General features: G+C 41.9%; 2 protein-coding genes across 3 annotated transcripts; one reads left to right on the top strand and one right to left on the bottom strand.

The window, feature by feature from the left end:
- Nucleotides 1-189: 189 nt before the first annotated feature.
- Nucleotides 190-6,369, top strand: hspa8b (heat shock protein family A (Hsp70) member 8b). 2 transcript variants are annotated; one of them, XM_070828985.1, is made up of 9 exons: nucleotides 190-284; nucleotides 2,362-2,571; nucleotides 3,537-3,742; nucleotides 3,840-3,992; nucleotides 4,226-4,781; nucleotides 4,895-5,097; nucleotides 5,180-5,378; nucleotides 5,473-5,705; nucleotides 5,833-6,369. In XM_070828985.1, the coding sequence occupies exons 2-9, from the start codon at nucleotides 2,367-2,369 to the stop codon at nucleotides 6,004-6,006; spliced, it is 1,929 nt and encodes a 642-aa protein (XP_070685086.1). In that variant the 5' UTR covers nucleotides 190-284; nucleotides 2,362-2,366; the 3' UTR covers nucleotides 6,007-6,369. The 2 variants fall into 2 exon arrangements, with proteins under 2 accessions (XP_070685086.1, XP_070685085.1); XM_070828984.1 differs by having other exon boundaries at nucleotides 204-299.
- Nucleotides 6,370-7,051: 682 nt separating this feature from the next.
- Nucleotides 7,052-8,328, bottom strand: LOC139200410 (lens fiber membrane intrinsic protein-like). The gene is made up of 4 exons (XM_070829706.1): nucleotides 8,154-8,328; nucleotides 7,427-7,576; nucleotides 7,203-7,337; nucleotides 7,052-7,113 (listed from the first exon to the last, which is right to left on the bottom strand). Exons 1-4 carry the CDS (start codon nucleotides 8,326-8,328, stop codon nucleotides 7,052-7,054), a joined length of 522 nt encoding a protein of 173 aa, XP_070685807.1.
- Between the last annotated feature and the right edge of the window lie 5,661 nt (nucleotides 8,329-13,989).

Raw genomic sequence — 13,989 nt, 5'->3', positions numbered from 1 at the left:
CCCAAGCAGAGACTCCACATGCTGTCTCCACCACTGCAGTGGGCCAGTGTGTGCTTTGGAGATGCGCACACAGTGTTTTTAATTGGCCCGTGTGTGGAGGCAGGGCAGTGATGGCAGCTCCTCCTGTTCTAGAGAGTTCTCGGTGGGGATGTAGCGGAGGAGGCGCGGCCGCTCCCACACTCTCAGCAGCGGACACCAGGGACCCGACGCACCGCCAGGCTCCCGGGGCGAGGCCAGCCTGCCGTATCCAAAACAGCCGCTTCAACCACATTACAAGACATATTGTGAGTTTAACTGGGGTGAGTATAGCTGGGAGGATAATGTCATTTAGCAACTTTTATTGGTATAATTAGGCGACGTTAGCTAGTTAGCTTTAACTACCGTTTATCATTTGATGACGTTTGCTGCTGTTTACATTAAACATAAGTCAAAATGTAGCCCTAAGCTAATTAGCTAACATTTCTGGTGCCGGCATTTGTGTGATATTAAACATTCAGCTCCACGACGTGATTTAACACCAACTTCTCTTGTTAATTGATACTTTAAGCTGACTTTTCGTCCCACCCTGTGTGACAGTAGTTCAACCTGAAACTTAGCGCTAACATGGCTAACAACAGGTATGACAGGATGCTGCTAACACGCTGGTTCCCATCAGGCTGAGGTTTGCACGCCATGGTTTGATCTGCAAAGTTTCTAATGTGCGACGAAGTGATGCATGTCAGCCGAGGAGTATTTCTAAGTGCGTGTCAGTCTCAAGGAAGTGAAGGGAAAGTTCCAGAAAGTGCTCAGCCTCCTAAACGATGTGACACGCCCTCCTGCACTGGGGCTGAGCTGGTGATGCAGCCCAGCCTGAGCTGCACCGACCAGGCTGTCACAGGGTCTCTCTCATCACTCCTCCACCACAAAATTACTTCTAACAACTATTCACAACACTGGGAAGGTAGAGTAACAACAAGAGCCAAGTAGATTTGTATTTTTGTCTTATCTTGTGCATGAATGTGCATGTTTCTGTTTGGTTTCTGTTGTGCAACTAAAAATGCCAGTGTGATTTTGCACAGATTTTCACACTTAACACTTCAGCCTCTCCTGCGTTATTGAGATTAAAGTCGTATACTTGTATTTCTGGTTTGACTGACATTTTGGATTGATGAGAATCATCTGTTTATCTCTCCTGCCCTGTCGAAAAAACTATTATTTGATCATGAATTTATTGAGGAATCACCAGAGCTCAAATTGATGCCTTCAGTTGTCTTTTTTTGAGATTTACTGCTTTTCCCTCTAACATCTGAAAAGCTGGAACCCAAAATATGTCATTTTAATGAATTAATCTGGTATTTTAGCTTGTAGAAAGATTCAAACATTTAAGCAATTAGAAGCAAAATAGTTGATTCAGTTCATGCCAATCTGTTCTGATTCACCTATCAAGTACTTTTTTCCAAATCTGATTTGCATTGTTCCTGAATCATCAGAGCACAGATCTCCATGGGTTTTTTTTTTTTAGACCCTGTCATGTGCAGTGGCCCTCTGCTCCACCAGAGGAGCGCATGTCCCAGCATGAGAGTCATTTTCCAGATTAGTTGTAATAACGTCCCATGTGGCTTAACATTAGGCTGACATTACAGTATATTGACTTTGTGCTGCTGGAGCAACAGTAAACATAGGGCCTGGTCCAAGACGTTACTGCTTACTGAGTCATCTTGATAACTTCCTTATTGAGTGAAACCAGGACCAAGCCTTTTATTTCATCAGCTCATTTTCCAGGTTGCAAATTATCCAGATAACCAGTAAACCCACCCCTAGTTCTACCTCTAATTTGCTGCCTACTTTCTTTTTCTTTTTTTAGTTCATTTTGAGCTCTCTATCTAAAACACAAAGAACAGCAACACCCAATAAGCTTGAGTCAGACAAGGTTAAAATGGCTCAAATAGATAAATGGATAATCAAAATAGTAGACTGAATAACTCTGCAACATATCAACTAAACAACATATATTTCAGCTGCATGATAAAAATAATAATGGATGAATAATGGTCTGTTTTTCAGACTACACTAACCTGCTCCACAGAAAAAGGACCGTTCCTCTCTGTTGTTTGGTGTTGCCATAATAAAGGCAGCTGTTACCAAGCTGTCAGACATCGGAGGCTTGAACAGGTGCTGTGGACCTTCACTTCACTGCGACAGTTTGTTTCCACTTCTGTTCGAGCACCTCAGACTCTGATAATAGCACCATTACCCCATACTGCAAATGTGTATCATGGTAGCCAGCCCCAGTGTTTAGAGAAGACTTGCGTTACTCATCTATCATGTATCTAGATTTTCAGGCAGTCACTTTTTAACAGGCAGTCATTTTCATACTCTCAGGAACCATGTCCAAGGGACCAGCAGTCGGCATTGATCTTGGCACCACCTACTCCTGTGTGGGAGTGTTTCAGCATGGCAAAGTGGAGATCATTGCCAATGACCAGGGAAACAGGACCACACCCAGTTATGTTGCCTTCACTGACACAGAGAGGCTGATTGGGGACGCAGCCAAGAATCAGGTGGCCTTGAACCCCAACAACACAGTGTTCGGTATGAAACATTTTTCAGGACACACGTTGATTAGGGTGCTCAGATCAGGATTTTTCGTGTAGCATTTTTTAGTGTGTGTTAATATTTTCAGTATCTCCAATTGAATGCAGCTTATAGGTTCCCATGACAACGCAATGTATACAGTTTACAGTACTGTAACTGAGCGGCTCAATTCGGTGGCATTACTAATAAGGCTAAGGCTCAATAATGCCATAAGATCGTTCCCTTAGCTGAGAATCTACACTGCCACAGAGAATATCATAAACAAAAAGAGGGCAGTGGTTTTTTACAGCCAATTTAAGCCAAAACTTTGAACATAACCTCCTCCAGACCAAGTTCGCAGCATAAGTTACAACAGTGATCTAGCCAGGTTGAAACAGCGCCACCGTCGTGACATTGAAAACCCTGGCTTTAGCTCAGGCTCAGAAAACCAAACTAATCCTGTTTCATAGTACACCCCTCTGGGCTAGTATCTGCTGTGTTCACAGCATTTAAAGTTTGGTCCGGTTATAAGGGAGGATTTTACCAGATGAAACCTTGGATGGACCTCAGTCTTTATTTCTTTGTTAGTATTTGGGTTTCATCTGGGTTAAAATCCACCATTGTTAGCAGACTGGACTTGAGATGGTGCACACAGATATTAGGCCTGTTGTGTTAGCCCCTGAGGCTAAAAGCAAGCATCATCCCACCATGCCTCTGCTCAACTCTCCACCCGGATGCTACAGCCGTCTCCCTGTTGTGGGCCTTGGCACTAAATTGCGTGTAGCCTGTCAATCAAACCAGACCTGTTTGCGTCAACTGATCAGCTCATCTGATGGACCTTTTATAGAGACAACCGATCAATCTATTTAGAATGAATATTGGCCAATGATTATCAGTGACTGATCGATCAGAGCACCCCTACAAGTCAATAAGTATGATTCATTGTTTCTGTGTATTTATTGCATTTTTTTCTTGTCCTTCAGATGCAAAGCGTCTTATTGGACGTCGGTTTGATGACAGTGTTGTCCAATCAGACATGAAACACTGGCCATTTACAGTCATTAATGATGCTTCACGCCCCAAAGTAAAAGTGGATTACAAGGGAGAGACCAAGACCTTCTATCCAGAGGAGATCTCCTCCATGGTGCTAATAAAAATGAAAGAGATTGCTGAGGCATACCTGGGGAAGGTACACCTGTGTGTTGTGTTTGATTTTTGTTTTGTTTGTTGTTTTTTTACAAAATGTATGTTACAATTTTTTTTTTGCACCCACTTCCTTCTTGCAGACTGTAACAAATGCTGTGGTGACAGTGCCTGCCTACTTCAATGACTCTCAGCGCCAGGCCACCAAAGACGCAGGGACCATTTCTGGGCTTAATGTCCTCCGTATCATCAATGAACCAACTGCTGCTGCTATTGCGTATGGCCTGGACAAAAAGGTAAAGCAATTGTTCAGCTACAAGTTACAATATTTTTTTTTAAGTCTTATTGTCATGTGTATTGTAGTGAATTGCATGTTGTTGAGTTTTTTGTTTGTGACAGTTTTATGTGTACTTTTGGAGTAAAACACATAATATTTATAACCACTGAAGTAATGGAGACTAGAATATGAGGTTTAGAAAAAAATCCAAAAGTGCCAGCTGTAAGTGAATGAAATCATCGCAAATTACAGGTTGGATCTGAGAGAAACGTTCTCATCTTTGACCTGGGCGGGGGCACTTTTGATGTCTCCATCTTGACTATTGAAGATGGCATCTTTGAGGTCAAGTCCACAGCAGGTGACACACACTTGGGTGGGGAAGACTTCGATAACCGCATGGTCAACCACTTCATCTCCGAGTTCAAACGAAAGTACAAGAAAGACATCAGCGACAACAAGAGGGCAGTGCGTCGTCTGCGGACGGCGTGCGAGAGGGCCAAGCGCACTTTGTCATCCAGCACTCAGGCCAGCATTGAAATCGATTCTCTGTACGAGGGAGTCGATTTCTACACCTCGATCACCAGGGCCCGGTTTGAGGAGCTGAACGCAGACCTGTTCCGAGGAACCCTGGACCCCGTGGAAAAGGCTCTCCGTGATGCCAAGATGGACAAGGCTCAAATCCACGACATTGTCTTGGTGGGAGGTTCCACTCGTATTCCCAAGATCCAGAAACTGCTGCAGGACTTTTTCAATGGGAAGGACCTCAATAAGAGTATTAACCCTGACGAAGCAGTGGCCTATGGTGCAGGTATGACCTCTTTATGTCCATGAATGTACCAGTGACTCATATGCACTAATAATAAAAATCCTATTCAGGGCAAATTTGAAATGTAAAACTCTAAATCCATTTTTTGTGTGCAGCTGTGCAGGCAGCCATCCTGTCAGGCGACAAATCAGAGAATGTGCAGGACCTGCTGCTGCTGGACGTGACCCCGCTGTCTCTGGGCATCGAGACTGCAGGAGGAGTCATGACTGTTCTCATCAAGAGGAACACCACTATCCCCACCAAGCAGACACAGACCTTTACCACCTATTCAGACAACCAGCCTGGTGTGCTCATTCAGGTATGACTATTGTCTTTGAAATTATTTTAGAGAAGGCCTTAAATGTCAAATAAATCTCCATTGACGGGCAATATACCTGCAGGTGTTTGAGGGTGAAAGGGCCATGACCAAAGACAACAACCTCTTGGGAAAATTTGAGCTGACTGGAATCCCCCCTGCACCACGAGGGGTTCCTCAGATTGAGGTGACCTTTGACATCGACGCCAACGGCATCATGAATGTGTCTGCAGTTGACAAGAGCACCGGGAAGGAGAACAAGATCACCATCACCAACGACAAAGGTGACCTGAAGAAGATCTTAAACACTGAATCATGCTCATGAAATTTGACATACGGTACTCAGCCTTGTGTTCATTTTGAAATAAAATCCATCAGGTCGCTTGAGCAAGGAGGACATAGAGCGTATGGTCCAGGAAGCGGATAAATACAAGGCAGAGGATGATGTGCAGAGAGAGAAGGTGGCTGCCAAGAATGGTTTAGAGTCGTACGCCTTCAATATGAAGTCCACTGTTGAGGACGAGAAGCTGAAGGGCAAGATCGCCGATGAGGACAAGCAGAAGATCCTGGACAAGTGTAACGAGGTCATCAGCTGGCTGGACAGAAACCAGGTACGAACTGGAAGGATAGCCCAGTTTGGTGGAGGTAAACTAGCTAAATCATTTTCAGGCTGGCATCAGATTGATCCTTCAACCCCCCCACCCCCTTTTTTTTTTTTTTCCCCCACTCTTTTCTCAGTCTGCAGAAAAAGATGAGTTTGAGCATCAGCAGAAGGAGTTGGAGAAGGTGTGTAACCCCATCATGACCAAGCTGTACCAGAGCGCAGGGGGAATGCCTGGCGGCTTCCCGGGAGCCGGCAGTGCTCCTGGGGGAGGAGCGTCCTCCGGACCCACCATCGAGGAGGTCGACTAAACCAGAGGCGGAGCAGACTTGCATGATCTTGTTCTCTTTCCTGTTTTAAGGTTGGTGTGAAGGGTGATCACAGTCATAATATCACAGAGTTATATACATACTCCATTTGAATCATTAACCGTACCTGTTTTGGGAACGTTTTCATTCATTTTTGTTTGCTGGGCTGAAGGCAACACTTTCTGCTGTGGCTTTTCTGGTTGGCGGTCTGTTCAGGCAACTGTGTTGCGTTCGGTTAAATCAGTTAATGTGTGCATTACCGCAGAGTATTTTCTTTCTGAGCTGGTTATGTGGCCGAAACGGTCGATATTGCTCAACACTGTCTGTGTGACACTAAATAAAAGAGTTTTTTGAATTGGGACTCACCACACATCTTTTCAATACCTTAATTGTAACAGTTACCATGACATCCTATTATAATATTGATTATAGGTGTTACAGTATATGCATTATATTATGAAGCCTGTACCACATCCACACCCCCAGTCAGGGTTGTCACCAGGGTTGTGGTAGACAGCGTGGGTTGGGCTCTGCCACCACAAGAAGACTCACAAGTAACTGAGGAAGGATTATCATCATCTTCATACACAACAGACAACCTTAAGCAAGAATTATATATAACATCTCCTCTACTATCACATCACTTTTAGAAGTGATCCAAAACTTAAGTGGAATGTATGATACTAGCTGTTTATGTACCATTGTAATTACATTCTCAGCTAATACAAACTTAAGTAAATCGATCTGACACAGACATTCTTCCCTCAAATAGAGGATCTGTGTCTCTGTGAAATGTATGTCATTCTGAAAAATTCATCCAAGTACAAGGAGCTGCATCATCTCCAATACTGGTGTCATAGATAAAATAGTGCCCCCCTGTTCAAGTTTTATTAATGTAGAGAGACCATAGAGATGACAGAAGCATTTCTCTTTCTCATTTATTTTGCTTATTCATGAATATTTAGGTTAACAGGAAGAGGCTGGAAAGTTGTTAGGGTATTGGTTCCTCTTGGCCATATACTGTAGTGGTGTTGGAGTGTTTGGCAGGTCAGCGTGAGTTAGAGTTCCTTGGGCATTCGTGCATCCTGTAGGCACACATGTAGAAGATACCTAGAGGACAACAATCAGATTGGAGAAAAAAAAACAGTATGAGAATGAGGCACACATGTTTTCATTTGTACATGCGTTAGGATTTATACCTGAGAAGAACGTGAGCACCACTGCAACCCATCCCATTATGTAGGACCAGGAGAATCGCCAGCTGCCATAGCGTTTACCGTAGTAGTTCACTGTCACTCCTGTGTAGACGGCCATGGCTAGCAACACAAAGAAGCCTGCACAAGACATGAAATCATCGGGTTTAACTGATGAAGATCTCTACGACTTCAGAGAGGCTTGGGGGTTGCGGGGCTGAGGAGCTTACAGGAGATGAAGAATAGGATGCCGGCTGCAAATGTCTTGTCAAACCCGTCGAAGGAGGAGTAGTGGATGAAGGCCATGACTCCGATCACAATGCCAATGAAACAAGCCAGCAGGGAGAGAATCATGAAGGCCCGGGTGGCATCCCAGTACGCTGCGGGAGAGAGGACACAAGGATGAAGACTGACAACTGAGACTTTAAAAGTATGTCCACATTATCTCCAGCTCATGCAGTTAAAGGTGTAGGTGTGTTTTATTCTTTCAGTTGTTCATACTTTTTCTCAGCTCTAGCCTGCCATCTAGTGTTTAACACTGGACATGCACCTGATTTTATGAATTAAACTTGGGATATTTTACTGAAAATTAAATCTTTGTCACCTTAAGTATGCACTACATGACTGGTGCAAATACAAACTATTCCTTAAAGTCAGAAAAATAACCTGCATATGAATCCCTACAACCTCTTGACACAGCATCTCTACAAAAAAAGAATCAAATGAGAATTTTTTGGAGGATTCCTTGATTCATTTACATGCTAGTAACATCATTTCCAACTTCTTTGCACTTCCCTCTCAGCCATATTTTACCACCACAACAAAGTCCCAAAGGGAAGCATCCCCAGGGTTGATCAGGGTTAGTGACAAGGTCACGGACCGATTGTCACCAAACTAATAAATATAAATGAGGATCTGCCTGCGCGCATGCAGTGGAAGACACCCAGCGAGTCTTACCGATGCTGTCTGTGTGTGTCATGCACTTCCCGGGCACACAGTACCGCCACAGGCCCTGGTGCATGTAATTGCTGGAGTGGCGGTACTGCATCCAGTAGTCAGTTGCCGTGGAGACAATGAGGAGTATGTTCCCGACTCCGGCACAGAACAACCCACCTCCCATGAAGCTGTACATCCTGACTGACACACAGAGAGAAAAACAGAGCAAGTTAGGGCCTCGCCACGTCTGGCCCCTGCTATACAGATTATAGCAGGCACTTCCTGCTCCAGAGCACGGAGCACCACTGGATATGAATAAAACAACATCTAAATACATTCAGCAGGGTGACACAAATGTTATGCTGGAGCAAGACAGATCTGATTATAGAAACATTACTCATTAGGCAGTAACAAGGGAGACGCACACAAGTGATTAACCTCTAACACTACCAGACTGAGAGGTGGGTCCATCTTTAAAAACACACTCTGCTGACAAGCATTTTTCAAGCCTCCAAAAGATTGTTTTAACTTTCAATTAAGACCACCAGATTTCCTAAAAATGGACTGCTGAACTTCAGGAAAAACTGCATAAAAAGACACATGTCGAATATTTTGATTCAATGCTGCATAAAAATATGGGTTTCAGTAGTTCATAAAGAGTGCTTCTCCCTCATTTTAAAGAGTTCAAGAGGTAAAGAAGAAGAGAACTTTATATGTATTTAAAATACAAAATATTACACAGGTTTGCAAACATTATCCCACACATTATTTTTTGATATTAATGACCTACCTTTATCTTTTTTCCTTCAGAAAAAGTCAGAGATTCCAATATTTCGGGTTGTCAAAGCACAGAGGAGCCCAATATTGCCCAGGGTGGCAGGAAAGTTTTGTTTGTGCGCAGGAAACCAAGCGAACAAACGGGCTGATGGAACAATGGAGCATGCTGAGCCACAACCAATCACAGAGGATGAGTTTTGTGTTTTAGGGAATCTGCTGAAAATACAAAACTGTTAAAGCGCTGTGCACATCTCGGTAATACTGATGACACAGGGCTTTTAATTCAAAATGCTGCACAACCACACGCAGCAAACTCACGGCCTGCAGTGGGCTCACCCACAGCCACTGCTGGAAAAGTTCATTTAACAGAGATTATTTTAGGCGGTAAAAATTTGAAAGACTGAACTCATTTTGAATCGTGTTTCGTGTTTTTGCTAAATCTTTCAGCCTCGTGCGCTGATGGAATAGCAACATTATTTTAAGTGAACATCAGGTCATGTCTGCCTTCAAATGCAATTCTCTGTACTGCCTCATATATTAAAATTCAAGTTGTGTTATATGCTTATTTACATAAAATCAATCCTGCACTTCTTTTAGTGGTATAAATGATGAAGGCAACACAGCAACTGCACTCACTACAGTGTGTTTTTAATGTCCCACCATCCCTCATAATAACATTCAGTTCCCCTCATTTAATCGACGCACGGCCGGCTCAGAGGAAATTATTTAATCACAACATGAAAAATTGCTCAGACATTCATAAAATAAAACACATGTAAGGGTGAAGCTGAACCACATAAATTCCCAGGACAAGCCACGTACGGTTAAGTTGGCAGCACGCCGTACGATGAGCTGGCAGTTGGGTGGCTGACGGAGCTGTGGGCTTGTACAGTTTGGGTGAAGAAGCTGCAATTAAAGTGATTTATCTCTGCTGTGGCATCTTTTAGAGAGAGTAGGAGTTGAAAGAGAGAGTTATGGGTGAGATTTTAATATTTCATTGGATGGTGTTGCTTCTGTAGCACACTATATGAAAAAGTGATGCTCCTGACAGAGTCAGAGGGGGATTGTGGAGGAGTGTAGAATAAATAAAGCTTAACCTCATTTATATTTATGAGCAGAATTACTTACTGTTCATGAACAACAGGTGTGCCCGCTGATAACCCGTTGTATCAACCACAATCGACTTTTTTGACCAATCTTGTTGAGACAAGCAAGGAATTTGACCCCAGTTCACTTTATGACCCCAGGGCACTTTTACAAAACAATATAGACACAGATGTACAACTAAAGAAAGATATAAAGGTAAATAGATATAAACAGACCACAGTTTATACAGACTATATTGTGGCCATTCAATTCAAAGGATTCAAAGGATTTTTATTGTCAATTTTCCTGTATGTTCAAGGACAAACAGAAGATCGAAATGCCGTTTCTCTCTCACCTTAACATATATATATAAATGAATAAATAAAATAAAAAAAGAAGAAGATAAAATATAAAGAATAAATAAGAATCAACCAAGAATTACATTTGTTCTCTGAGTAATAAGACTTGTGATTGACAATAAAAGGATGTTATGTACATGTACAATTAGGTTGTTAATGCAGGCAGACCTTCAGCATCATTACCTGCTGCTTCCTGACACCTTTACCTGCTCCCGATGATGGTTTTACAACAAAAACTTAAACCTCAGCACAGAAATTGTGCCCCACTGAATTTCACACTAAGTACTGCACCTTTAAGGTCTGCAGGATTTCCTGGTGACCAACCAAACCCAGTGTGTTTGGTCACTGGGCGTCACAGTAACCCTGCAGGTCCCAGTTTTGACCACTAGATGGGGCCTGCTCTTTAGTCTTGCAGCAAATACTAACTCAGTTGGAGTTTCTCTCATGTGATTGGGTTTTATGAGTCACAATCTCAATTCACTGTGAGATTCCCCCTTAATTGGTGATTATATTTGTCACCTGCTCACATAGTTATGTGTGACGTCTTATGTTTCCCCAGATCAGGTCTGGGGAGATTCTAAGTTCTCAGTTCTGTTAAACTGAGGCCTAAAACGTTTCTCTTTGCTTTCTGTTGACTAATCATTACATGTGGGGCTTCTCGTTCATTATCTTCTTTATTCTCTTTTATTCAATGCTTATTATTCAATTCTGTTGATTTTACCTCATTTATACTGTGTATTTCTTATATTGCTTTGTGTTTTTGTGTCTATCTGTATGTTTTGTGCCTTTTGTGTCTTATGTAAAGCATTTTGAATTGTGTTGTTGTCAAAGCAGATTTTCTTGCCTTACTGATTTCATACATGATGATAATGAGCAGCCTTTGATGAGCTTATTGATCCCATATTCAGGATCAGATTCAGATGAACACCTGTAGAGCCGGTAGAGATACAACATCTTGCTTAAGGACACTTTAGCAGGTTAATCTCTTGTTGGTACTGGAGCTACTACTAATCTTTTATCCAATAGTTTACCTTTCTATTCTACTCTATTTACTCCTCACTAGTTTTCTATGATCTTAATCACAGCATGCACTGAGTAGGTGCTAGAGCCTTCTATTAGTGGGTGGCTTGTTTATTGTCGTGGTAATCTTTCTCCTAAATACAAATACTTGCATAGATAGAGTACATTTTACAAATCATAGTTTACACAGTTTTTAAATTAGTTAAATTAGTAAAGGCAAAGTGCCCCCACTGGTCAATAAGCATTTAACTAGATGATTTCTGGATTTTTAAAATCACCCTCTGCTGAACAACATTTGTGGGTTATTGTTACTTCCCTTGGATGCTTGACCTTCCCTGTGCAGACATCTGAAGGCTGATTTCTCTGCATACATTTTGAATCTCAGTTCCAGGTGTGTACAGCCTTTTCAGTGAAGTAGGAGTCACATTTTTTTTTGAGTTTCGGAGTGAAAAACATTTGCCTATTCTTAATTTTTCCATTGAAAAGGAAGATTTTTTTTTATCTAGGTAATGAACTTATTTGTGGGAAAATGCACATATCAGACATGAAAATTCAAATCACAGCATTTTCATCTTTAAAGTGATGTAAATGACAGTTAAGTGGCTACAGTGACAGACTCTGGCGAGTCCAGCTGAGCGCTCTGTGCGGGAGGGGGTGTGTAAACCACAGAGGCCCTAATCCATGCTTCAGGCCTAAAAGCATAAAATTGTAGAACCCTTCTAAATTGCATAACCCCCTCAAATTGCAGCGGATTACCATTATCCTCCTAGCCTGGTGGGACCCGGCGCGAATTAGCCAAAGGCAGTGGAGTCCAGCTCCAACTTTCCACACCACCCGACTGCCTCCCTGCCAAAATACGGTGGTACTTCTGCACGCAAGAGGCACAAAGTGCAGGTGAAGGTGCAGATTTTAAGAAAGCCTTTTATATCCCATCACTGTCACAGTGGAGGAGACCCAAAGTGAGATGAGGGTTACTTCATCTCATCAAGCCATATTCACAAACATGCCTTCTCACAATACTGCAATCTGAAGGAGGCATCAAATCTCACAGTATCTTGTATCAGAGAATCATTTTTCTGGGAACATGAGATAACGAACTCAGAGTTCTCTCAGACCTCAGGGACATTTGGCTTTGATGGGAAAATTTGAGCTCATCCCTCCGTCTTCTTCCTTTTTCCTTGTTCTCTCTGTCGTCACTTGATGTCTTGGACACACAGTGTGTGTCAGTATCGTCCAGTTAGAATCAAACACAATTAAAAACAATATTGCTATTAACCACGTGCTAATGGCTGTGTGCTACATGTTTACACCACCACAATGACAATGCTAATGCAATGGTGTTTAGCAGCTATAATGTTTACCATGTTCACCATCTCAGTTTTGTGTGTTGGCATGCTAATTAGCACCAAACACTATGTACAGCTGAGGCTGATGGGAATCATAATGGAGAAAGAAAATAACAATTTGTGAGCACGATTTAATCATTTGTGCTCCCAGAATAATGCGGTTAGTCTTGTCATGCGAGTACCCTTCACACTGTCAGTACGGATTAATCTTATCAATTTAGTACAGTTTATTTTTGATCTTGGACTGATGTAGCCTGATTGGTTTTGGTTGAGATCCCTTATTTTTACAGGATAACAGACTGTTTCTCTGTAAAAAAAAAACTTTGATGATTCTGTAAATGTCATCCAGTTCATAAAATCTAAGTCTCAGGGTTCTTGTGCACTACATACATGTCTTCTTTTAATTTACGGCTGCATTTGCTGCCCTTTACAAGGAAGGAGGAGGTACAGTATATAATAGGCCTGTACTAAGCCGGAAATATTTGCACACAAATTATTAAGTCTATGGCACCTCCAGGACTCCTTAGTTCATAAACCAACCGGACAATATCAGATTATGAGATAAATACCAGATAGAAAGTCAGAAGATCACCAAAGTTATTACATTTAGATTTCATGTAAATGTCATGGCAATCCATTTTAAAGTTTTTGAGATATTTCAGCGTGGACCAAAGTGGTGGACAAACCACTGTGTCTCTATGAAAATGCTTTAGCTATCCCCCCTTAATATTCAGAATAATTCACACTTGCGCAGAAGCATTTTTTTGTAATAAATGTTTTATTGGTCGGTTTAAAAATCTTGACAGAGCTAACACACTGGTGATCTACAGGGATACCACAGTACACAGTCACACTGAGATGAGAGATAAAAACAGTAACACACACAAACACTACATACATGCACTGATACACACAAACACACACACACGCACGCACACCCGCATGATGGTTTATTAACACATTTTCTGCCTCATGTCTTCTCCAGTCTTTTGTAAAACACACACATCATCATGGTTTCAAGGTCAGGAGTAAACAGAAGATACATTCATTAATCTGCTGTACAATAATGTCATGGTTAGATTTACTTCCCCTTGCCTAAAAATACAGTATTTTTTAAACCCCAGATTTGGTTTAAGTAATATATCTGATCACATCTTTAAAAAATTGCAAAGATGGCTATATACACGGAGACAAGGTGAATCAAATCACAAAAAAAATCGAGGATAAATCATTAAGATGAAATTAAAACAATTATTGAAAAGGCAGGTC

Source organism: Pempheris klunzingeri, chromosome 4, assembly GCF_042242105.1.
Source record: "Pempheris klunzingeri isolate RE-2024b chromosome 4, fPemKlu1.hap1, whole genome shotgun sequence".
In the NCBI taxonomy this organism is placed as follows: domain Eukaryota; kingdom Metazoa; phylum Chordata; class Actinopteri; order Acropomatiformes; family Pempheridae; genus Pempheris; species Pempheris klunzingeri.
This window is presented reverse-complemented; position numbering and strand designations above follow the sequence as displayed.